This window comes from Leptinotarsa decemlineata, unplaced genomic scaffold (assembly GCF_025532065.1).
Source record: "Leptinotarsa decemlineata unplaced genomic scaffold, Ldec_3_MD MMD2_tig00000882_RagTag_RagTag, whole genome shotgun sequence".
Lineage (NCBI taxonomy): Eukaryota > Metazoa > Arthropoda > Insecta > Coleoptera > Chrysomelidae > Leptinotarsa > Leptinotarsa decemlineata.
In genome coordinates, this window is record NW_027412556.1 from 16,083,426 (window position 1) to 16,110,172 (window position 26,747).

General features: G+C 35.9%; 2 protein-coding genes across 22 annotated transcripts in view; one reads left to right on the forward strand and one right to left on the reverse strand.

The window, feature by feature from the left end:
* LOC111510002 (leukocyte elastase inhibitor) overlaps positions 1 to 9,546 on the reverse strand; it is a 122,941-nt gene extending 113,395 nt beyond the window's left edge. For 20 of the 21 annotated variants that reach the window (XM_074175124.1, XM_074175119.1, XM_074175117.1 and 17 more), the window contains exons 1-2: positions 9,384 to 9,542; positions 122 to 1,017 (exon numbers count right to left, since the gene is read on the reverse strand). In XM_074175124.1, the coding sequence (XP_074031225.1) occupies positions 122 to 1,017; positions 9,384 to 9,426 (939 nt within the window). In that variant the 5' untranslated portion in view covers positions 9,427 to 9,542. Of the gene's footprint in view, positions 1 to 121; positions 1,018 to 9,383 lie in introns of all 21 variants that reach the window. The other variant, XM_074175127.1, reaches the window with a different exon arrangement.
* A 2,151-nt stretch (positions 9,547 to 11,697) lies between these two features.
* LOC111510001 (uncharacterized) lies at positions 11,698 to 24,405 on the forward strand. Its single transcript, XM_023165861.2, has 3 exons — positions 11,698 to 12,201; positions 12,303 to 12,637; positions 20,661 to 24,405. Exons 1-3 carry the CDS (start codon positions 12,017 to 12,019, stop codon positions 24,131 to 24,133), a joined length of 3,993 nt encoding a protein of 1,330 aa, XP_023021629.2. The 5' UTR covers positions 11,698 to 12,016; the 3' UTR covers positions 24,134 to 24,405.
* The last annotated feature ends 2,342 nt before the right edge of the window (positions 24,406 to 26,747 follow it).

Here is a 26,747-nt window from a genome sequence, read left to right on the forward strand (position 1 = left end):
ACTCAAAAAGTTTCTCTTAGAATTTGATGTTTTGAATTTGATAAATGTACAATGAAACATATGAATTTGTGAACTTTGTATGCACAAAATGTTATTCATAATGGAATTGAAGAATACTGACCTCGGTCAAAGAATCTTTCAGGTCGATAGTCTGTTCTATCTTGAATTTTGGCAACGAAACCATCACCTCCGGCCTATACATGTTCTCCGTTATTTTCGTCAGATCTGTTTGGGACAACTTCTCCTCCAATTTGGCTATTCCATTTTTGTCGTTGGGCAAAATAATGAGCATACTGATATCCTTGTTAGTGTAAGGCAATTCCAGAACTTTCGCGTCCAAAGTCTCGTCGATCTTGAAGTAGAACTTTTTCTTCAAGTGCATCATCTGGACATCTACGGTGTTGTGTTCGGTACCGTCGAGATAGAACTTCTCCGTCTTCGTCTGCGATGGATTGAAAGGCTCTGCCCATTTACCTTTGAAGTAGATTGCATTGACAAGTACAAGTCGGGTGTCACTATCCAAATCACCAGAGTCTATGAGGTCCTTGATTTTATTATTTGTCTTTTGTTCCACCCAGGAGTTTATCGTTTTAGCAGCCTTTATGTTTTCGGCGAAGTTCACTAGATCCACTTCCGAGAGAAAGTGACTCGTTACGATGCTCTGAAACGCCTCTTGGAGCTTATAGTTCTCCTTCAGAAACACTTTATTGGCCATGTGTAGAGTGACTTCTGCGATGTTGTTCAAGCGTGACATAATGGCTTTGTAACCCTCAGCAGCTACTTTTATATCCGGCACGTTCAAAGCGGAAGTCAGAGCGTCTTTAGTAGCGCCTCCGGCTCCTTGCGATGCCAAAGAGAGAATCGCGTGGATGCTGATAGGGGAGAAGAAGACATTGCCTTCGCCACGCGACAGGATTTTATACAGGTTTTTAGTGAAGTCGCTGCTTCCTTTAAGAACTGCTGTTTCCGCCATATCTGTTGCTAGGCACGAATATATTGGTAGGCAGAGGAAGAAAGCTGAAATAAATTAATCTCGTTAGAATTTTTTCAAAACACATGAACTTTATTTAGAGTTTCCTCACATTCAACTACAACATTAACTAGGAAAGTAACCGAAATTTATTCTTGGCTTTTCAAAACTGTCACAATATCATTTATATCTGAATGCTAAAAATGTTGTAGAGAAATGGTTTGATTAGAAACTATACTGTATTTGTGATGCACTGTTTGGAACCTTTGGTGTAGTAATGAATATTACTGCAGTTTTTTCCCAACACCAAACCGTTATTTTAACACCTCGACACGACCACGTGTTTCGATCACCAAGTGATCATCTTCAAGAGGAAGATCAAATTGATCAAAGTTCGATCTTCCTTTTGAAGATGATCACTTGGTGATCGAAACACGTGTCGAGGTGTTGAAATAACGGTTTGGTGTTGGGAAAAAACTCCAGTAATGTTCAGAAGCTATACTGGGTGTTTTAATGAAGTATATCCACAAATGATGTATAAATCCTGAAAAATACATTGACAGATTGACCTTTATTAAGGTAAGTATCCTAATATCCCTAAACGATGTTTTATCTTGCCGTTTGTTTGGGTCAAATTTAGTAATTGAACTTTGACCCCTTCCTGTTGACATATTTATCTGATATTTGGTACACACATCAAGTTTTGATGACAATACAATATAATAAATTCTGTATCATTGTGAATCCAAGATGGCCGCAGCCACAAAATGGCGGATTACCATATTTTTTTCACAACTACCTCAATATGGGTATCAAATGACAGGGCCTGACTAATAGAATAGTAGTAGACTTTGAAACAGATGCAAATTCTAGATGACCGCAGCTACAAAATGGCGGATTACATAATATTTTATAACTACCTCAATATGGGTATCAAATGACAGGGCTTGACTAGTACTATAGTAGTGCACTATGATTTCTTATATGAAGTGCGAGTGTGTATCGTACACTTCAGACGTCACGTATTCTCTTAAAAACATGTAGAGGCGTCATATCAGGTGATCCACTGGACTCTTCTAAGGGACATCACTTTTTCCTGTATACCGGTTTGGAAAATTGACAAATCCAAGTGAGTGTTCAACTAATATTCCGTTTCAGCAAAATAAGGCGCCTGTTTACTATGACGAGCTGGTTTGAGAGTGGCTAGATGAAAATTACTCAAACTAGTGGACAGGTAAACGTTGTCCCTCAGAAAGACCCGCTGCATTACCTGATATGACACCCTTAGAATTTTTGTGATGCCACACAACCGCAGTATTTTCCAGAACTCATGATTATAATGAGAGGTGCTCTCAACGAAATTACCCCTGAAACCAAGGCCGCAACCAGGGGTGAGGGGGATCAAGGGGGATTGATCCCCCCCTAAAGTTCTACAAGCAAAGGCCATCCAAAAATTATATTAAATACAACGATTGGCTTGTTTGAACATCACAGGAGCCATGAGAATAACACCAACCGCGGCAATGGAATTAATTACTGGTCTGTCCCCTCTGGACCTGTACGTTAAGGAGGTTGCGGAAATGGCAATGTTACGATTGCACACGGCTGGTGTAAACCTCGAACTAGGAATGGGTCAATTGAGGCTGCGCCTATGGCGAGAAGCGCAACCTCTGCTCCAGGCAACCAGTGATGCAATTGTACTCAGGTTTGTGTCATAAACCCTACAAAATACAAATAAAACAGAACACAGAGTCAGATGCTACAAATGCAATACGCATATATACAGACGGCTCAAAAATCAAAGAAGGCTCAGGATGTGGAGTGTACTCCAGATCACTAAGCCTAAGGATTAAGAGGGGAATGGGAAAAAATGCCAGCGTAGTTCAAACAGAACTGGTTGGTATCTCAATTGCCACAAAAGAAATAACCAGGAAAGGAATTTCTGGCAAAAAAATAACAATCGGCAGACAATAGCAGACAAGCCCTATTAGCCTAGAACAGACAACGTGTTACCTCATGGCTAGTACTAGAGTGCCACCAAGACTTAGCCAAAGCCTCGGTATATGATAACATTATCCTGAGGTGGATTAAAGGACACGACAAGAGTAAAGGTAATCGCATTGCCGACTCTTCAGCCAAGGAAGCGGCTGGACTAAGAATTTTAGGACCCAGTGGCACCTACGGCCTGATGACTTCGACAATTGAGGAACTAGCCAAACGTTACACCCATGCTCATTCCCTAAAGAAACGGGATGAAATCAAAGGATGCAATCTTGCCAGGATCACCCTGGGCGACCCTTAACAGTAGGATTTCTGACTGGCCACTGTCAACTAAGAAAACACCTCCATAATATGGGGCTAGTGGACACACCTCTATGCAGGATGTATGAATAAAAAGATGAAACTGTAAGACATGTCCTATGCGAGTGTCCGGAGTTACCGTCAATAAGAGAGTGTGCCGATATAAAGGAGATGTCTACTAGTGACCCATCCACCTTCCTGGAAAGGACAGGATCGACGATGACCTAGGAGGACAAGTCCTTGGGAGGATGTACAATGGGTCACATGTGGCCTAAGTACTGTGGGCCTACACCCCCCCCTTCCCACTCTACAGATACAGATACTATTGGATCAAGTCCTTGGCAAAACGAACCAAGTGCTTCAAAGAGAATATTGAGAAAAACTTCCCCGAAACACAATGGAAAAACCTTACGGCAATGTGCGTACACATTTTCAAAGATCTTGGCGACACTCCCTGTTTCCACATGTACCCCTGAAAGGATTTCTCTTCTCTGAAACGCCTCAAAACTTATTTGAGAAACTCCACAAGCCAGGAACGACAAAACGTTCCACCTTCCTGGAAAGGACAGGATCGACGATGACCTAGGAGGACAAGTCCTTGGGAGGATGTACAATGGGTCACATGTGGCCTAAGTACTGTGGGCCTACACCCCCCCCTTCCCACTCTACAGATACAGATACTATTGGATCAAGTCCTTGGCAAAACGAACCAAGTGCTTCAAAGAGAATATTGAGAAAAACTTCCCCGAAACACAATGGAAAAACCTTACGGCAATGTGCGTACACATTTTCAAAGATCTTGGCGACACTCCCTGTTTCCACATGTACCCCTGAAAGGATTTCTCTTCTCTGAAACGCCTCAAAACTTATTTGAGAAACTCCACAAGCCAGGAACGACAAAACGTTTGGTGTTAATGTCAATCCACTGTAGAATTGACATCGACACCGAGGAGGTAATTGATTTGTTTGCTGCAAAGAAAGCTAGAAAACTAAATTTGATTTTGTAAAAAGATGTTAATAATTCTGTAATGGTTTTCTAATAAATATATATGATCATGTTATACAATTTTCTTTCTTTCATTATTTTTATATTTCATGTTTTTCTACTGTTTCACCAAACCAAACCCCTCCGAAATTGTTTTCTGCCTACGGCCTTGCCTGAAACATTCCATAATGAATTTTTTATCAAACTTTTTTATTGTCAGGAAAAGAACAGTGATCAACTTAAACATTGATTAGAAAGAACTGAAGTGAGTTTAGAGTATATTTTTTCTCAAAATCATATATTTTTTATTTGTTCATAAACCTTTGAAACCAATATACTCAAGAATGGTTGAAAATATGTTTTTTCCGTTAACCAGCTATCGGATCCCTACGAACGACAACCCTCAGAAGTCGAAACTTGTTCAAGTTAAGGACTAACAAGGTCTTACCTTTTAACGGGTTGGACGATAGCGAGTGAAAATCGAGCGTTCTGCCTGCGACTTGAACCACCGACTCACACATCGGCCGATTGACTGAGTGAACAAAGCACCCACGTCGAACCGCCCGGCTACCGACCGACCAGAGTGGTTGAACTGATCTCAAAAATAATGAAAATGATTTGAAACTTACATGAATAATAAATCTTTCTCCTAGACAGTTTGTCTTCATTCCAAATATTTTTCATAAACCGTTACAAACAAAAAAATTGACATAAAAAATCAACGACAATTCAGTTAACTGGAGTTAACTGAACAGTGCTCTAAAAGTAATTCGAAATCTATAAGCAAGTTTTGCAAAAATGTTGTTGGTCAGGTTATTGGAATCACTTAAAGAAAAGATGAATCATGCCCAAATTAAGTTGAAAACAGTTTTTATAACTGATGACAATACCAATTACAACACGGACTTTTATTACAAACTACTGGTAAACAATACATAATATTTATACTCATGTACTACATAATACCATTGTAACACACTTTTCAACATCAGATATAGCTTTGAATTTCTCAAGGTCATCTGACATTAGCAAAAGGCCGATTGGAGAAGAAGAGATCCAGACAATAATTATGACAATAATTATGACAATAATTATGACAATTATTATGACAATAATTATGACAATAATTATGACAATAATTATGACAATAATTATGACAATAACTATGATAATAACTGTTCTTGAAATTAACACTATTGAATCTGATAGTTTTTGTGTGATGTTATAAATTGTTGTGGAATCATATTAAAAGTTTCCAGCCTGGAATTTTACAATTGGAAAAATTATTGATAACTTGGCGAGTTTGATAAGCATCAGTCGAGATGGATTCATGTTATTTACTAATGAAAATACTGATAAAAATTCAGATAACAAATTTTATGAGTAAACAATCTAGAAATTTTGACATTCGATGACTCATTGACAAACAACATAACATATTTTGTTATATAAGTCATTTTAGTGACATTATGAGGTGAAACTTTGAACAAAATGAATTGTCAAAAACAATACTTGAAAATATTTTTTTTAACTTTGTGAATCCCTTTCAAGAATATAAAAAATGCATGGTTTCCATCTTAACAAAAACAATTGGCAAGTTGAAAAATATCTTCGAAATTTCTTCTATTTGTTTTAATCTGTCTATTAAACTTAAGGAAGTATGAAATGTGTCATGTTGAATGGTCTTTAAAGATATTTCTTCAGCTGTGCAAATTTTTACTCTACAAAATATGAAATGAATAACATTTGTACTTTAATTTTCTGAAAAACTCTAAAATAATGGAACTTTTCAATACTGTATTTGCTACTATAATTTTCGAACAGTTCTACTTGAAAATATTTTACATGTATTGTCAATCAAACTTTGTACTAAATTACAACTATTCATGTTATAGGAGGTTTATTCATTTATCAATATTATACTTTTCGAAAATGTGTTTATTATCAAATTTTGAGTGCATATTTCTAGACTCCACAATTACCTTATCTCAGGTACCTGCTACTTTATAGATAATATCTAATTGTTACTGAAATTGATCTTTCTCAGAACTTGTGTAGAGATGTTTTTTGCTAAGGATTTTGAAAGGATTAATCATCAAAGTAAGGCCTGTTTCTGACTAGCCCTGCAGAAGTATACACAGACGAAATTCAATGAAACTGACATATACTTGATGAAAATCCATATCAAAACTATAAAAGGTTTACAAAACCGCGACACGTGTTTCGTTATACAGTAGCTTTCTCAAGTAGGATTTGATTTTTTTTAGCATCTAAATATAGATTTAAAAAACTACTTATTCACTAGTCATATGAAAAACAAATTAATATCTCCAATAGTAATTTATTGACTTGTTTTTTGCATTTACTAAAAAATAATATGTATTTTTACCTTTTTTACCTGTATCTATTTGGTTTTACTAGTTAATGAAATGAATGTTCTGATCGGACCGTAGATCAAGATACTGTTTTTAGAATATAAAATGTTTCAATAAAATTAAGTTAATCAAATTCTGCTTGAAAAAGGAATTGTATAGCGAAACACCTACCACGGTTTTGTAAACCTTTTATAGTGGAAAAAAAATCTTATTAGTAAGTTTCCTAGATGTTTTATATTTAGATATTGTGCTTTTTTTTATATATTCGACACATTTATTAAATCGTGATTGGGCAAATGAACTTTCAAATTGAGAAAATATATATTTTGAAATTGATTTTATCGAAACATTCTCCTCACCCAACGTTTCTATACAGTAGGATCTGATAAATGTCTGCCGAAAAACATCTGCTTCCCTGGCTTATACCACACTCGACATTGAATTATACAGTTATTGTTTTTGGTAGGTATTAACCATATCCTATTTTGTAGGAACGTTGTGAGAGGTGAGGTGTTTTAAAATTTCATTTAGAATTACTTATTTTCTCAAAACATAGTATTTCTCCTCAACACAGATATGAGACCTATTTTGAGTGTTAGAGTGAGGTAATTTGCATAAGTATCTCTCGCATATAATTCATCCTATTTTGTAGGAACGTTGTGAGAGGTGACGTGTTTTAAATTTCATTTAGAATTACTTATTTTCTCAAAACATAGTATTCCTCCTCAACACAGATATGAGACCTATTTTGAGTGTTAGAGTGAGGTAATTTGCATAAGTATCTCTCGCATATAATTCAATGTCCATCGTGCTATTAGCCGGGAAGTAGTTGTTTTCCGGCAGGCATTTACCAGAATCCATTATGTAGGTATGTTGGGAGAGTTGAAAGTTTCCAATATAGTCAAGAACTGTAGAAAACGAATTGAAATATGAAAGTCTATTCTATTGAATGAATAATACATTTTGCTGTGAGGAAATCCAGTCACCCAACAAGAGTTTTTTATTGATACTTCCTGCAGTCTTAATGTCGACGGGGTTTTTGTTGTATGCATTCAAACCTTTAAAGAAAACCGAATTTTGGGATGCTTTTCTTGAAACAGTTGCTTCAAAAAATGTTTTTCACATGTTCGAATATGTTAATTGTGGTGCACCTCATTTTATGAACAAAAATCATAGTTTAGTACAAAAAATATTAATAGGAAACCAATCCAAAGAGTTTAACATATTCCTTATTGGGGTGAGTTTGAGTCATGATAAAATTATTCCCATTATTTGTATACGAGGTCTGTTCATGAATAAGGTGAATGTTCAAATTTTGCAGGCTACATACATTCGATTAGCGAGTTTTTTTTATGTTGGTACACTCGTCTTGAACATATGTTCACAGTTTCAGCTGTTTAGCATGTTTAGTTTCTTGGTGAGAGGCCTAAAAGTTTTGAAGTGTTTTGTATCAGGAGTTCTTGCCACATGGTCGTACGGTCAAGAAGTAAAGTATTATCTTGAAGTTATGCGCCACTTGCGAGAAGCAATACAAAGAAAACTTCCAGTAGTGTGGAAAAACAATTCATGGCTTTTGCATCACGATAATGCACCTGCTCACTCACGTCATTGCTTGTTCGTATTTTTTTGGCCAAAAACAACACCGAAATCATGCCTCAGCCACCGTATTCACCAGATTTGACATCCTGCGACTTTTTTCTGTTCCCAAGATTGAAGATGCCCATGAAAGAACGGAGTTTTGCGACGATTGAAGAGACAAAAACCGAATGGCTAAAAGAACTCAAGAACATAGATATCAAGATTGGAAAGTATATTAGGTATATCTGAGGGGGACTACTTTGAAGGGAAAAAAATTGAAAATGATGAATAAATAAATATTTTTTGAGAAAAATTAAAATTCACCTTATTTTTTTAATAGACCTTTGTACTACTGTGTTAATATAGGAGAATGAAACTAATGTCACTGAAAACGCTTTCCAGCAATGTGTAATCATCTGCAGATGTTTCTTTCAGATACATAATATTCCAACTTAAACAAGAATACTTCCACTTATAGGTTCTCATTTTATTCAATTTGTTCACCAGTTCAACAAAATTCATAAATGAAAGTGATACAGATTTCATACAAGTGAAAAGACTTCAAAACTTGATGGACGACAAAGTATTTTCTTACAAAAGTAAGTATTTAATGTATGATTTGGAAAAAAATATATTTATGGGTATTCCATACCGGCGAAAGAGGTAGTTGTTTCAGAAGAGAAGGGCGTTTTCTTCTTTTTATATCAAAAGGAAACATCTACAGATTTTTTATTGGCATTTTTTCTTCCTTTTCTATAGCCGACTATTCTTTAACTAGCAAAAAACCAAAGTTTTTCCATATCAATTTCTTCACAAAAATAACTTTTGCATAAATTTTATTGGCATTTGACCTTGAGCTATCAAAAAAAATATATATGTATCAGTTTAATATATCCATTTGCTTTAAAAAATATGGATACTGTGGAACATTAAGTGCAGATTTTAAAGTGACTTGGATTTCTAAGCGATTTGAATAAAACAAAACAAAAATTTCTTATGTGTGTCATCAGTACTGATTTTGTTGTTGAACAGAATTGTTAAAAAAAATATGATTTGCAGAAGTCCGAAATTAAAAGACCGCTCCCATCAATTATTAGTAAAACTCGATTAATAAACAACTTAGTTTATTACAATAAGCCTATAATAACTGTATATCAAATGTTCATAAACTCACCAAGTACCTTAGCAAGTAACAGAATGGTAATCCCACTCCACATAAAATAACAGTGCACTCAAATAACCAGTTTGAAGCAAAATACTAAAACTGTTTTTCCCTTTCTTTTCAACACATCGTCTGTTTTTATCAATTGATTTTTTTTTTATTGATGATTAACATTTTGGGAATTTGTCCTTGAATAAAATTCAAAATAGAACTCACTTCATTGGCAACTAGAGATTTGTTCGTTTGTTTTGAGTTTTGTTAACAAAAACTTATTTATTAAATTTTATTCCAGACTATTTATTGAAGTATTTGAGCTAGAGTTTAATCAGATTGTAATAATTTTTTTTCGATCAATATTCGATAAAATGAAAGTTGGTTTTTATTTTTTTCATTGTTTCACGGCTAAATTATCTGAATCCTAATTTGAGAAGCCAGAAATTACAGTGAATTGATAAAATAACATTGTCAGCCGATTTTATTAGATCAAAACATTTAAATTGGCTTTTTTAATCGTTTAGTCATTTTTCAGGTTGGTAAGTAGTGACGATGCTCCAAATTGTATCAGGTTCTCTAGTTGAAAAAAATGAAATGAATAATGTCTAAATTTTCCCTTAGTAGCGTGATCTTGCAATGAGTGTATTCGATTCGGAGCCAAGCGAGCAGAATCAGATTTGATACCACGTGATCACCGAGTCAACGGAGTGAAATTCATTAAACGAACTCTCGATTCTATATAAAACAGGTGCATATCGAGCAGGTTTAGATTTGATACCACGTGATAACAGAGTAAATAGAGCAAAATATATTCAACGAACATTCAATTCTATCTAAATGACTGGTTGATAATTGAGATATCATCATTTGTTATCACAAAACCTCTAAGATATATGATCGATGAAGTTTTTTTCTACAATAGAAGTGTAATTTAGAATTTTTTTTAATATGCGAATATTTTTATGACTATTCCATTGTTTTGTTAATAAGAATATGTCATGAACTCATTTTTGAAAAAAGTGATGTGCTTCGAAACAAGTATCAAAAATATCACTATGATCTAATTATCCAAAAAATATTTGAAACTCAACCATTTTCTTCTTCTCATTAATACCGAACACAGAATAGAGGCAACCGAGACAACCTTCATTATCGAATGCATGCCGAGCGATGCGAGCTAATTGGGCTTTCAGATAATTATTGAACGAACACACCTAAATATGGTCTCAAATCTCGAAAAAAATAACCTACCTGAATTCTATAGTACAAATTAAGAAGAAGAAAAGGAATTCTGTGGTAGTGGGCTTTATATCGTTTTGGCTAGCGAGGGTGCTGGCAAACTTCTTGGTTTTTATAACTGAGATTGGTTTAAAGATAGATCTTCTCCAAAACAAATTCAATGCGACTCTATATAAAACTAGATAAGAAAATAAGTACAGTTCAAAATCAGGATATTCATATATCCGGGAACAGCCAGGAATCGATGAAAATACAAATTCTATCTGTTCCGACTTTGGATTTTTCCAAAAAAGGCCTAGAAAATGTCAGTCGATTTAGACCCGAAAATGTTATAGTGGCAACACTGTATAGAGGTACTGGAATCGTCCATTGGTGAACACATTATCTTTAAATTCGCATGTATATCGGGACACGCAAATTTTAGAAGAAATGAGAAAGCGGTCATATCGGCAAAAATCGGCATGACTCTAAAACATTCCATTGGATATCAAATTAAATAAACAATACCTCTTACCAAATTAAAAAAAAGATCAGTAAACAATTCCATGATCAATGGAAAAACAATCGTGTTGTAGGTATGAGACATCCCTAGTATAATGTCGATGCCGACTTATTGTTCCATTTCTTCTTTTTGTGAGTATATTTTACTTTACCTTAATTTAATATTGTTTTAAGCCTTAATTTTTTTGTAACTTTGAACAATAAAGCATATTCTCTCTCTCTCTCTCAACATACAAAAGAAAAGTAAAACAGAATACCCTCCTCAGGTAATAATCTTTTGTAACTCTGAGATACCCTCAGATACCTTGGTACTGGAAAGTTCCAGCCATGAATAGATGACACATGACACATAACAACTATTATTAGATTGAAAACTGGTCATTGTTGCATGAATGGAATGTTTTGTGCTATTCGTCATGAACCCCTTAGTACACAAAAGAATAAAGCAAAAAAGGAGACACAGCACAGATCATATAGTCTGTGAGACACAGAAAGGAGTGAAAGGCCAAAACAAACGGACGCAGGGTTGCTTAACGCAGAAAGATTAAGTCCCCGGACGAAGCTTGTGTTCCATGGTCACAGTATACTTATATGCCATGGTGGCAGGTATGAAACAGGAGGAGTGGTGGTTGAAAGCTCCTAGGAAGGAAGCAATGTGGCCATGAGAAAGAAAAAGACGAAAAATGGTCAAATCAAAAGTCAATCTTGAAACTTGGAGTTTGCTTTTGAATGATGTTCATGTAAAATTGCCGTTAAATTATTTTACCTGGTTTTTGATTTGATACAATTGTAACTATTTCATACTTGGGTGCCTGCACAACGTTATTATACTAAGTACTGTCCAAAGGTTTTTTGAAATTCATCGATAGTCTACTGAGAAACGTTTTATAACCTCAAAAACCCGTACCACAATGTTTAATTCTACAAGAATATCAGATGTCGGGCCTCTGCCTAAATTGGATAATCACAATTCCCTTGAAGAAACTACGAAATCTCCGGACCAGAGCTTTTTGCGACCGCAAATAACATCGACGCCTCTGAGGCGGGAAAGTATTTTTGCTACTCCTCCCAAACCTCGAATTTTCAACCCACACAGGTAAATCAGCTAACTTTTCTTTTACTATTCAATCGAGTGTGAAAAGTAATCTTCATATTTTGGTACATATTGATGAATAATAATCGATTTTTTGTTGTCAGGTATTCTTTATCGGAAGTTGCCACTCCACCCAGGACCAACAGAAGAGATTTTTCTCGAACGAATACGTCCCAGAACGGTACCGGACCTCTATTAGCTTCAACAAATTTCAATGTTAGCTTGAGCACATATGAAGATGCGAAAACTCCCGGACTTGCTGGTCGTATTGTACAGTATGAAGAAGAAGCTGCACAGGAGAAGGACTTGCGAAGGCGCCCAACTCATCAGGCTAAATATGGCACAGTTGGGTTATTTCCAATCGTTCATCTTTTCAAAAAGAAATTACCCCAGTTACGGGATAAACCAAAACATGTTACCATTAGGATATCATCTCCAGGTAAGTCAATGTTATGCTGGGTATGACCCAAATACATTTTAAACTGTTGCTTAAATTTTCATTCAATGTCTATGACTTTATTTGAAACTTGTAGTTGTATAATCTGGTTGCTTGTGGGTTTTGAATAATACATAATACAGATAATACAAAGTACGCTGAGAAAAAAAAATTGAATACATATGTTTTAATTCAACAACTTTGTAAACCTACCATTTTTCAATATTATAAGCTTATTGACTGGCTTAGTGAAGAAAAATCCTAGTTTTTCAAGGCATCTCAAAGGTTGGAAATGTTCAAAAAATTTGTAACTTAAAAAATCAACTTTGTACACCTACCAAACTGAGGTATGTTATTCCTGATGACCGCTAAAACTAAAAACTTCAAGTCAGAATTTTCCAAGCCGTTTGAGGGGGTGGACATGTAATGAATACTTTAAAGGAAATCATATCATCAGAAATTGAATGTGTACACCTACAAGATTGAGATATGTTATTCTTGATGGCCAATTTGACAAAAAAAACTTCACACCATAGTTTTCCAGACCGTTTCAGGGGTTGGAAATGGGGTGGAAACTTTTAAAGAATCATATCCAAAATTGAATGTGTACACCTACAAGACAGATGTTATTCCTGATGACCGATTCAACAAAAAAAAAACATCATATCAGAGTTTTCCAACTCATGTGAGGGGTTGGAAATGTAGTAGAAAGGAATTAAAAATTCTTATCACTAAAAAACTATCACCTACACCTACCATATAGACTATGTCATTGAGTAAAATCTGTAAATGGGTCAAGTAAATCAAGTATTCGTGTTGTGAAAAAAGTTGAACTATATTTCTTTAGTTTTCCTTTTCTTTATAGCTAATATTACAATAGAAAATTGTGTTTTCTTTTTTGTTTTCCACTTTGTTCTATGAATTAATATAACTGGATTGGTTCATTTTATAGCCAGTTGGATATTGAGTTACACTCACGAAGCAACCGTTATTTTGAAAGCAGGTTTGTTCCGTACTCTGGGACGTGGTGTATGATTGTAAGACAAGTTCTAAGCGAGTGTATCATGTGGGTTGCTCATTGTGTTCACTGTATATCTTCTGATGTATACAAGGAATCGAAATTTAGAAGATAATACTGCACTAATCGTATGAAGACTTCTGAGAATTGCTGTTCTTAGGGGGGCGACAACTGGTTGAAGAAGACTATTTGAACCCCACTTTGATCCAATTAAGATTATGAAGTTCTTTAGTTTATTTATTTGATCATTTTGTGCATATACCTAATGAGTATCTGAAGTGGAGGGAATTGTAAAATACTTGAGCAAATTAAAGACGAATTAAAACAATTTCGAATTTAATGGCTTAACAGTGACTATCTATCTGTCTAATTCTAACAACAACCTATATTTCACAAATAACTTATACAGAGTATTAAATAGTTAACTAATCTCAAGAAATACAAATAGAATGAGTAATAGGAGTATTTATTGTATTTGTATTAATTACTCGAGGTCGCAAAAGAAATCTTTATTTGGCAAACATATATTTAATATACTTTATCAACTAGACCCTTTTCATTTTCTACCATGTCATGGCATTGTGTTATCAGTGTTGAAACTTTTCTTATCTATTTTTCTGTCCTGTGAAAGTATACAGGCCACCGTTATATCTGCACGTTAACATTTGGTGTCCGTGAGAAGTTTTCTCCCCATTTCCACCATCTCATACAGCCTGGAAAACTCTGACGTGATGTTTTTTTTGTCAAATCGGTCATCAGGAATAGCATATCTGAATCTTGTAAGTGTGCACATTCAATATTTGATGATACTTTATTTTTTTTAGTTTTTACCCCATTTCCACCATCTCAGACGGCCTGGAAAACTTTGAAGTGAAGTTTTTTTGTTTATTAGGTCACCATGAATAACGTACCTCAGTTTAGTAGGTCTAAGCTAGTTATTGTGCATATCATATTGAAAGATGGTACATACAATGCATTCCATTTAAAACGAGCCACCCTGAATAACTTTTGGTACAATGATTTGCAGGAAAAATGAAAAAACACGTCAACCATAGTATACAGGGGGACACATTTTGACATATTCACATTTGATCTAACTTTCCCTATCTCACCCCCAGAGCATGAAACCATTTTTTTAATGGATCAATTGTTTTGCATCATCAGATGTTCCAGGATGAACAGATTTCAACAAAGTAGAATACAGTAGCGTTATCAACAGTGTTTTGAATTTAATTCACTGTTGACATTTTAATTCACAATTTAATTCACATGTATCATTTCAATAAAAAATATCCACAAAAGAAAAATAAAAAAATTAATAAAAAGTATTGGATCACTGAAGAAGTTAGTTTGTCCAGTAATGATCTCAGTGATCTTTACATACTACAAAAATATAACCCACTATTCTCGGATGTGTATAGTATCTCAAAAAAGAAACATAAAGCCTTAGTAGAAAAAAACAAAAAGAAACATTATCAAAACAGGATTTTTGTATCAGATGACCCTGCAAAAACATGCTGGAGGGTGATTGCGGAGTTGTCAAATAAATCTAGAGGTTTTCAAAACATAAAAATAAAAATGGGAGATGAAATGATTGAAAATCCCTCTGAGTTGGCAACACTTTTCAACAACTTTTTTGTTACTGCTCCAAATAATCTGGTTTCTCAATTAGACAAAAAAAGCATAGAACTAATAGAAAATGCAGATTTTAATCTCAATTCTATTTTTCTGAGTCCATTTCAGGAAAATTAATTACTCAGCATATTAAATAATAGACTAAAAAAATAAATGTTTGACAGGCCCAGATAATGTTCCTCCTTTTTTATTAAAAAAAGTTATCAAATCGATAATAACACCTCTCACTTTCATGGTGAATTTGTCTTTCTCTAATGGCGCTTTCCCAAAAGGACTAAAATGTGGGAAAGTGATTCCAGTCCACAAAAAAATAATCGAAATAATTTGGAAAATTACAGACCAGTAATGAACCTTTCAGTTTTCAAAAAGTATTCGAATACTCTTTTCTGGACCGTCTTATAACATTAATTGAAAAATTTGAAATTATAACCGAAAACCAAGATGGTTTCCGAGAAGCAAGGTCGACGATAACGGCTTTAGTTTCCTTTTATAGAACCGTGGTAGAACATATTGAAGGAGGTGAAAGTCCAGCTACAGTATTTTGTGACTTGAGCAGGGCGTTCGATTGTGTGAACCACGCTAAGTTACTAGCAAAACTGGAAAGATTTGGTATTAGAGGGGTAGCGAATATTTGGATATCAACATTCATAGAAAATCGTACACAGTATGTTAGTATAACCTAAAACAATGGCAGCAAGACTCAAAAGGTCAACTCACAACTGAGAACTATTGAGAGAGGTGTTCCTCAGGGGTTAGTATTAGGGCCTGTGCTATTTATATTGTATGTGACAGAATAGATCAGATCAGAATATCAACTTAGGCAAGTACACTGCATATGCAGATGATTTTTCACTGACAATATCAGCTCCTACAACATCGGAAATAGAAAAGGTCGGCACTGATGTAATGAAAAAAATTACTATTTCAATGAAAACAATTGTATTTGAATGTTGATAAGACAAGGTTATATAGATTTCATAATAAACAGAAAGTATGTAACACAATAGAAATCGAAGTGAATGACAAGTGAATATTAAGCTTTAATAAAGGAACAATGAAATTTCTAGGGCTTTATATTGATGAGCACCTTGACTAGAAGGCATGATGTGGACATATTATTACCAAGCTTAACTCAGTGAATTACTTAGTCAGGAACATGCGTAATCTTTTAACGAGAAAACAGTTAATAACTGTTTATTCCGCTCATATAGACTCCCAACTTAGATATAGAATTTTATTGTGGGGTATGTCAACTAGGTGTGCTGAGGTGTTTATAGCACAAAAAAAATTGTTCGCTGCATGGCAGGGGTGTCTAGTTCTCATTCATGTAGACAATTGTTTCCAAACTTATGTATATTGACAACACCATGTGTTTATATATATGAAGCATGTATGTATGTTTTCCAAAACAAAAATAAATTCACACTTAATGATAACGTGCACAATTATCATATGAGAAAAGAAAAAGATATACATATTCAGACGGTCCGTTTAAAGCTGAGTAATCAATCTCGAAATAGCATGGGCGCTAGATTATTCAATAACCTTCCACCTCAAATAAAAGGAAAGGAAAGTTTACATATTTTTTTTAAATTATTGAAACAGTTTCTGTTGGAAAAATGTTACTATTCAGTTGCTGACTATCTTAATGAATGAATGTATGTAATCGTTTTAAACTGTTGAATTTTTTAAGTAGGCGTATGTATTATGTATGTTTATATATTTTTATATATTTTTATTGGTATAGTGCTATGACAACTTTCAATGCAATTTTTAGGATTGTCAATTAAGAAAGAATAAAGGAGTATATATATATATATATATATATATATATAATTGTGCCGAAGATTCCAAGTCGAAGACGTTGCACAGGTGCCTGATGATATTTCTTCAACTCTCTGCGCGGCATTAGCTGGGTGGGTTGTTTGTTTTTCCGTTGGGTATCTGCCACACGTACCTACAAAGTCCCTGAGCATGTCATAATGCACCTCTCCGGAATATTAATATTATATATATATATATATATATATATATATATATATATATATATATATATATATATATATATATATATATATACATATATATATATATATATATACATATATATATATATATACATATATATATATATATATATATATATATATATATATATATATATATATATATATATAAAGCTACTGTGTTAACTAAACATGTCGTGATATATTTTTCAAATAAAGTTTGTTGAGATCAATTCTTGAGGTGTAGTTTATGAAATTACTATGGATCTTCATTAAGTAACGGCCAAATCAATCAGAAAAAAAAAGTAGAATACATTATGGTCTGAAGCTCATAGTTTTAAAGCTAAAAATTATTTGAGTTGAAAACAAGCCATTCTGAATGAACTTCTGTACACCTAGGTTTCATAGGTGTTTTGCCTAGTTAAGTTTGAATTCAATATTCTCTTCATTTTGTATTTGTCTCTTATTCTACAATAACGATTACCTACCAGGTGATTGTAGGGAATCTCGAATCAGAAAATGCCAACCAGTTACACCTGAAATGGGAATGTTACCAGTAGAAAGAGTCGAAGCATTCGTATTTCCGTTCACGTATGTTGGAATAGATTTTTGGTCCAATATTTGTTTCAATTGGTCGTCGAAAGGAAAACAACTACGGAGTACTTTTAACGTGCTTCACTATAAGGGCTATCCATATTGAGATGGCTGCAACAGTTGATACGAGTTCAACAATTCTTGCTATCAGACGATTCATTTCTCGCCGTGGACAACCTAAACAATTTATCACAGACAATGAAAGAAATTTTGTTGGAGCGGAAAGAAGCTGCTAGTACGTTAGATTTCACGAAGTAGTCAGATGAAGTTACTGGCCGGGGAACGTATGGTTCGTTCCGTAAAAACGGCTCACAGGGTAACTATGAAAACAGCTTGCCCCAGAAAAGAAGTTCTTCAAACCTTGATGGCCGAAATTGAATATACACTGAATTCTAGACCTAGAACACATATCTCAGTAGAACCAAATGACCGAGAAGCGATCACTCCCAATAATTTTCTGTTGCTGAGAACTGGTGGTGTCGATATTTACAGTGAAAACAAACAAACAAACCTGTGTATTTTGCCTACTGTGATGAAGACTTGACTTCTTGAATACTATATAAAATGATTTGAAATCCCTGAAACAAGTAAAAAAGAATAATTAAAAAAGAATAGTTGAAAATAACAATTATATTAAGCAACAATAAACCTGAAATGAAATGATAGTGAAATAACCTACAAGTAAAAAATATAATGATTGAATAAATAAAAATTAAAGGAATGAAAAAAAATAATAATAATAATAATAATAAAAAAAATAAAAAAGTGTAGAGATTCCAAGTCACGTTAGTTCACGACGTTTCTACGTCTACGACGTATCTACAATGACAATGACTGTCATCACCCGAAGACGATTGTAGATACCAACAATCGAAACGTCGTGAACTAACGTGAATTGGAATCTCTACACTTTTTTATTTTTTTTTTTTTTTTTCATTCCTTTAATTTTTATTTATTCAATCATTATATTTTTTACTTGTAGGTTATTTCACTATCATTTCATTTCAGGTTTATTGTTGCTTAATATAATTGTTATTTTCAACTATTCTTTTTTACTTGTTTCAGGGATTTCAAATCATTTTATATAGTAGACAATGGAAGTCCGAACTAGTGAAATTCATCACGAAACATTGTCAATCACCTTCAAACTTGACTTCTTCACGGGTTGGAGAATGTTGAAGACATTGTATATAAGTTTAATATTTTATTTTGACAGATCAGTCACTTGTTTTAAGACAATTCAATTTCGAGAATTTACTGTAAGTCAAGTTGAATAAAAGTTGCATTCAAAACTGTTGTAACCAGGTTTATTAAACCAAAAAGTTTCAACACTATATGTAGAAATTGATATGAATGCTTAGATATAAATATTGATGTAGAGGATCAAGGTAGAGTATACACTGAAGGAGGTTTCTGATTCAGTCATTCTCAAAGATATTTTTCAGTTAATTATAATGGTTTTTAATGAATAGTTTTATTTTTTCTCAAGTTTTTTGTGGCTATTGATATTTTTTATATGTGTAGCGCTTGCCATCATTCATGTATTCTGAGTGTGATAGATTATATTTATTGGTTTACTCATTGTCCATAATAAGCATTCATAGGCGTATATAAGTGTTTTGAATTATATCTAAATTATGTAAGGAAGCCTTGTATAATTCCCCTCAAACACTTCAAGTTGAAATTTTTCTAATCCGGTGTTGCATTGAATTATATATGAAATAAACATATATATATATATATATATATATATATATATATATATATATGTATATATATATATATATATATTCAATATTAAATTTCACAAATAGGATTTGAAGCTAATAATTATCTGCGAGCGCTTTCGACAGCTGGTCGTACTGTCCGAACGTCTCAACTCAGGTATTTCAAGTACTTTAGGTAAATTTGCCTGTATTTGTACTGCATCAGGTACTATTCTTTGTGTTAGATCTTCTCTAGGAATACACATTCCTAGAGAAGATCTAACACAAATAATAGTACCTGATGCAATACAAATACAGGCAAATTCACCTAAAGTACCTGAAATACCTGAGTTGAGACGTTCGGACCGTATAAAGAGGCAGACGACAGGATGACAAGTTCAGTTCGAGGCGTGCCTAGAAGATGACAGTACGACCAGCTCTCGAAAGCGCTCGCAGATAATAGAAGATATAAAGCTTCAAATCAAGCTTATAACATTGTCATACCCTCTGATATATTTAGAAAATGTCTGATACGTCCATACCAACAATTTTCGTTTATGTAATGAATGGTTGATAATAAATATTTTTTTCTCGTGTATCTACCTTTGCCTCTGTTATAACATTGCTACCTATGCTCCAATCAGATAATTAACTCTAGGATAGATCCAACTAGCAGGTCAATAAATTAATGATTACATCAGTTTTTTTGTCGAGTTTGAGGGCGGTTTTATTGTGAAACATTATGTTCAAAGTAACTGTCGTTGATTACATTTTTCTTTGAAATTTTTGTTTTGGAAATATATTGGTTATTTTGATAGTATCATTTTGAAAACTCATACTGAGTTGTTATATTCAATTGGTATTCAGATTGAGTTTATTGATGGAAGTCGATAAACTGAGATTACTGGCTGTCAGCAAAGTGTCATCTGCAAAGAGAATTAAGAAGTCACACTCTAAGATGTAATGAATATCTTTTAAATATAACTTAAACAACAGTACATTCCACATCATTGTGTATAAATACATTATCTTGTTGCTCTCGTACAGTATTTTGTACTTGTTTTCAGATTATGCCAGACAACGGACCCAAGAATATGCCAAGAAAGTACTGGACGGCACTGCCAAGCCATTCGGTGGTGGCTCCGGATTCTCCCGCTCACCGAAACCGGAAACGACCGCGGCGAGGAGCATCCTTGACGCTCTCAAAGAAATATCCAGGAAACGAATGCACGCTAGCGAAGAACTCGAGCAGAACGAAGATACCTTCAAACGCCCGAGGACGGACGACTCCGAAATGTTGGAAGAGAACAACAAGAGGCAGAGGGAAGAATCTCCTCCATCGGAATCTTGTTCCAGTTCTGTTGTACAATCCTCTAAAAAGGCGTGCATGTACGACGAATACGCGGCCTCTTGCTCGTCTTCAAACTTTCCGTTCAAAAAGTCAGAGCCGGCTACGCCGAAAAAAAGATCTGTCAGCATCAGCACCGCCACCGAGGAGCCAAAAAGGCCGAACCAATCGAAACTGATTAACGCTGAAACGCAAACGGCCACTGAACCAACACCAGAAAAATCGACCGAGGACAGAGGTTCGAACAGAGACGAAACTGAAGCGGAGATCGCAGTCAAACCATTCGAGGAAGAGGCACTGGAATTGGTTCGGACGAGTAGAATGTCGACTCTTCTTGGTAATCTCGTTGACAAGAAGGCTTCACTAGTAATGAAACTGGCCGAGCCCGTCGTTGAGAAAAAATCGACAGAGAAACTGTTGGTGTCGATTCTGTCCTCGGCGAACAAATCGCCCAATAAGTCCGACAGGCACGTTCATTTCAGCGTCCCGGAGAGCACCCACCAGTCAACTGGTACTGTCTCGAGTCTGACTAGCGCTAGTACCGCCTCCTCGACTTCTATAAACATGGCTGCCACCAAATCGGAAACGCCGGCCCCACCTTCTTCACCCGTCAGTTCGGCTCCACCGTGTACATCTGTTCCCAGCTTCTCTTTCGGGTCTATCACACACACCAATACCAGCAGCACCACCTTAAGTTCTAAGGAATCTTCTGTCTCCGTGACTACGAGTGTGGCTCCTTCTACTTTCACCTTTAGTAGTAACGCTTCTACGATGCCTAGCCCCCCGACTGTCTCCACGAGTCCTCCAAAAGTTGGCGGTTTCAAATTCGACTTGAGTAAACCAGTCTCGACGGCCCTTACCTCCACCAGTGCCCTCCAGGCTGTAACCACCGCCTCTTTCTCGTTTCCCTCTTCTCAAAAACCTAAAGCAGCCGAGACACCTCTTTTCGGTAACGCAACCACCACAACCCCGGCTTCTTCGGCCGTTACAGGTACTAGTTTCTCTGACATACCGAAACCCACCATCCCTACGACTACCAACGCTTCTGCGCAGCCCGGCATAACTTCTTCTATGATCAGCGCTCCGACGCCCACATTATCTGCTGCACCTTCTTTCAACTTTGGCGCCTCCAAACCCAACGATGACGCAACGAATAAAACTTCGCTTTTTGGGTCGCCTCTTTCCACACCTGCGACGGTCCCTTCCAAAGTTCCCACTTTCTCATTCACAGGTACAATCCCAGTAACGAACACCTCTGGAACTTCTTTTGCTTTCAATTCACCAAAAACAACCACCAATACTGTTACTACAACGTCAACTTCATCCACAACGGTACCCAGTTTCTCGCTCTCACAATCTACCAATCTCAACTTATCAAAAACCACCTCTGCCCCCCTCGCTTTTGGTGGTACCACATCCGCCTTTGGTGGTACAACATCCACCCCTCCTACTTTCGGCGGTACTACATCCGCCCCTCCTACTTTCGGCAGCACTTCAATAAGTACCGCCTCACCCTTTGCGAACAATATTTCAGGTACGAAAACAACTCAAGCTCCGTTCGGGACCCCCAGTACCACCTCATTCGGCGTCAGTACCGCGTCCAGTACTACCGCACCGTTTAGCTTCGGCGGATCAAAGAGCGTCACCGGAACGACCGCTTCGAAGATATTCACGGCAACTGCCTCTAATGCTTTCGCCAATTCATCGTTTGGTAGTACCACAACGGTCGAGGTACCGGCCTTCGGAAGTACCGCCGCCCCTACGTTTTCGTTCGGACCTAAAACTTCGACGAATTCGAGCAACGTTTTTGGTTCTACGACCTCCGCCAGCGGAGGTTTCGGAGCTCCGACAAGTACCACCGTAGGTTTCGGAGTAGCAACAACGACCAGCGGAAGTTTCGATACTGCGTTTCAAACTGGTACTGCACAAACCAACATCTTCGGTTCTGCCTCCATCAATGCGCCTGCCTTCGGACCGACGAACAATACCGTAGGATTCGGAGCCGTTACAAGTACAACGGGAGGATTCGGTGCCGTTACCACCACTACCGCTGTAGCTCCCTCTTTTGGTAATGCGAACTCCTTCGGGAGTGGTACGAATTTTGGGGAGAACAGAGGTACGCAAGTTGGAGCTTTCGTAACGAGTACCACTGCATCTTTTGGAACCGCGTCTACAACGATTGCTGGCACCTTCGGAACAAGTACTACTCCATCTTTTGGAACCGCGTCTACGACGCAAGCTAGCCCCTTCGGAACGAGTACTACTCCATCCTTTGGAAGCGCATCTACGACGCAAGCCGGGGGCTTCGGAACGGCAACGGCGCCAACTTTTGGAGGTACAAATACTTCCTCTGCAGGGTTTGGAGCTTCGGCACCCAGTTTTGGTAACACCGGTTCGGCGTTCGGGAAACCTCAGAATGCGGAAACGAACTTGTTTGGGGGCGTTTCTAGCCCCGGTCCTTCCCAGAACTTGTTCGGCGGCAGTACCAACGCTTTCGCGCAAAATCAGGTCGCGGGTGGGTTCGGTACTACCAATAATGCCGCAAATCCTCAGCCATTCAGCTTCGGGTCCTCTTCCACCACTCCGAAACCCGGTGGGGTGTTCTCATTTGGAGGAGCTGCTTCAAGCGACAAACCGAAGTTCAACTTTAATTCCTCGACCAGTTCCACGACGCCTTCTTTCGGGAGTGCTACTGGAACCCCGTTTGGTGGCACTGCCGTCCCAGCCTTCGGAAGTTCTGCTACACCTTCATTCGGTAATACCACTACACCTGCTTTTGGTAGTAGCGTTACCCCATCTTTCGGTAGTAACGCCACACCCTCCTTTGGTGGTACTACGACGCCTTCTTTTGGGAGCACCACTACGCCCTCTTTTGGTAGCACCACTACGCCCTCTTTTGGTAGCACCACTACGCCCTCTTTTGGTAGTGTTTCTGCACCTTCCTTTGGTAATACTACTATCCCAGCCTTCGGTAGTACTACTTCTCCAGCTTTCGGTAGTACCGTTGCTCCTACTTTTGGTAGTACCGTTGCTCCTACTTTTGGTGGTACCGTCACTCCTACTTTTGGTGGTTCTGCTACAACAGCTTTTGGGGCGACACAACCCGCCGTGCCAGGTACTTTCAGTATCGGGAGCGGGTCATCGACCACGGGGAGGCCCCGGACACAGATCAAAGCAAAGAGAAGAACTTGATTGTCGAAGTTGATGCCATGAACATAATTTGTGTATGGTTCAGGGAGAGTCTGACGGTATTTCAATTGTGGAATTTTATTTTATTGGGTGAAGTGTCACGAATACTTCTCGGAAAATATTTTTGTTCTGAATGTGAAAAATTTTAATTTTTGCGAGATGAAGAGTCAACTACTATTGTAATTTTCAGAAGGGAAATTCCTGATCCGTTTTGTATAATTTTGTAATCAACATTGGCAGTCCTTGTAATAAAGATACATTCTTGTACTTCTGAATTTGTCTCTTCTTTCTTGCGAAAGCTGATTCAGCGTTAACCCAATGAAGACTGTTTCAGCGTTAACCCAATGAAGACTTTCAGGAGAAACGATCAGCCATGAAGGAGAAAGGCGGGAACTATCACATTTTTCTGTGGGATTGTAGGGCTTTATTATCACCTGTTTTATTTAGGTAGCCAAATTATAATTATCTACTTTCTCTATCTTTTGTATCAAACCAAGCTGATTGATAATTGATGTTTACATGTCGACAAACTCATTCCATTGTAGACTTTGTCAAATAAGAAATTTGAAATACTGAATTTTAAATGTATATATAATAAGGAAGTTGGGAGATAAATTGTTATTTTCAGTATTTCAAATGAAATATTATAATTTAGGCAGTCCGGTATGTAAATTTGTACAATCTGTAGTTTGAAAGTTTACAGTGTTACTATTGTTTTACATTCGTATATTATATATTGCGACGTAAGCATGATGTGTTGTTTTAAATGAATTTAGAATTTTAAATGATATTATTGATGTTCCAAAATGTGATATGTAGTATAATTACATACATTTTTCATGCTTGCAGATGCATCAAAAATGGTACTATTAGTAAAATTTTAATTTCTTTTATTTTCTGTTGCCTTTCTTTATAGGAAATAAAATATTTATTAAAGAGTGTGTTTAAATTGTTCAAATATTTAAAAACCATTACCGCGAAAGAATCTACACCATAGAATGAAAAATGTGGAAATTAATTAACAAATGAGTGTTCTGCCATTCAACAACTATTTTCACAAAAATCTATTTTGTGACGTGTCTCTGAAAAAATTTTTTATTATGTACACCATATTTTTTTTAAATACACATGATTACGCAGTAACATAACACATCATAAGACTATGATTCTAAAATTTCTGATATATATATATATATATATATATATATATATATATATATATATATATATATATATTCAGGCTGAAATTGAGTAATGATACGCCAAATTTCAACTATTTCATTAGGAATAGTGAAATTTAATGAAGTAAACGCCAATAAAACATGGATATAGAAATTTTTTACATAAATTGTCGCCTAGAATCTCTGAGATATGAGAAAACAAAAATTCTTATGTGCGAAATAACATATTTGGAATAAACAGCCAAACTGCTGTTAGAAACGATTTAGATTAGTGATAGGCGGAATCGAATATCAAAAATCAAATTATTCGGTTCTTCCTAGCTTTCAAGAAAGAATGCAATATTTTCAACAGATGAACTGATATTTTTCGGACTATTTGTAGTAGTCATGAATTTCATTAGTTCAGACTTCCATTGTCCAATATGATGAAATTATATTTGAAAGAACCGATACAAAAATCGAAAAAATCACCGTTTCTGTTCTGTTTTAGCGGAATAACATTGGGATTGATCTCGGTTACCGAAATTTAATTACAGACCTCAATTACTTTACTTTTGCAAATAACGAAACTATTTTGAGTAATATTTACATCAAAACCCTGGCTCGAAATTTTACAACCAACCATTATGTCGTGTTTAAAAAAATAAGTTGATACTTCAAGAAGAGTACTTCGACCACGTCACTGAAGATGACTGTTGCAGTTGAAACGTTTGGAGATTGTAACAAAAGACCACGGCAAAACCCGGAAACCAACCAAAACATTGATGCCAACCGTGGAAGCCTGCATCCTTTAGATATTGAGATAGTTATGAAAAAATATGTAATCCGCCATTTTGTAGCTGCGGCCATCTTGAAAGTGTACTACTATTCTACTGGTCAAGCCTTGTCATTTAATAGGTATCAATATTGAGGTAGTTGTAGAAAAATATTTGTTAACTTGTCTAACTAATCTCAATAAGTCTGAGTCTACGGAATGGTTTTGTTGCAAAATATGATGGGCGACTGCTGATTTTTCTGGTCTCCCATATTTTAGGTGTGCTAAGTGTTCCTTATATCTTGTTAATTATTTTATTTGTATTTTCTTATATCAGTTAATTGTTCATCACAATGTATAATTTGTTTTATAAATATCATAGGTTGCTTGTTACAATTAGACCTATTTTAATTTACCGAAGTATTTTACATTGGTCCTTCGAGTAATTATTGAACCGCTATGGAACAATACAATGAAGCAGATGAATCATCACACGTCAAAAATGTCCGACGGAGTAGAGGCCCATCTTCGAGATTTATAGATATGTCAAATGTAGTAGGTATTTGATTCAAGTGTGGTTACGGGTAAAATTCAACCAGGTCCAAGTAGCTACACAAATTCTGCAAGAAAAGTCACATCTAGTAAAGATTCTCACCAGTGGAAATTTTCTACAAGTGAACTT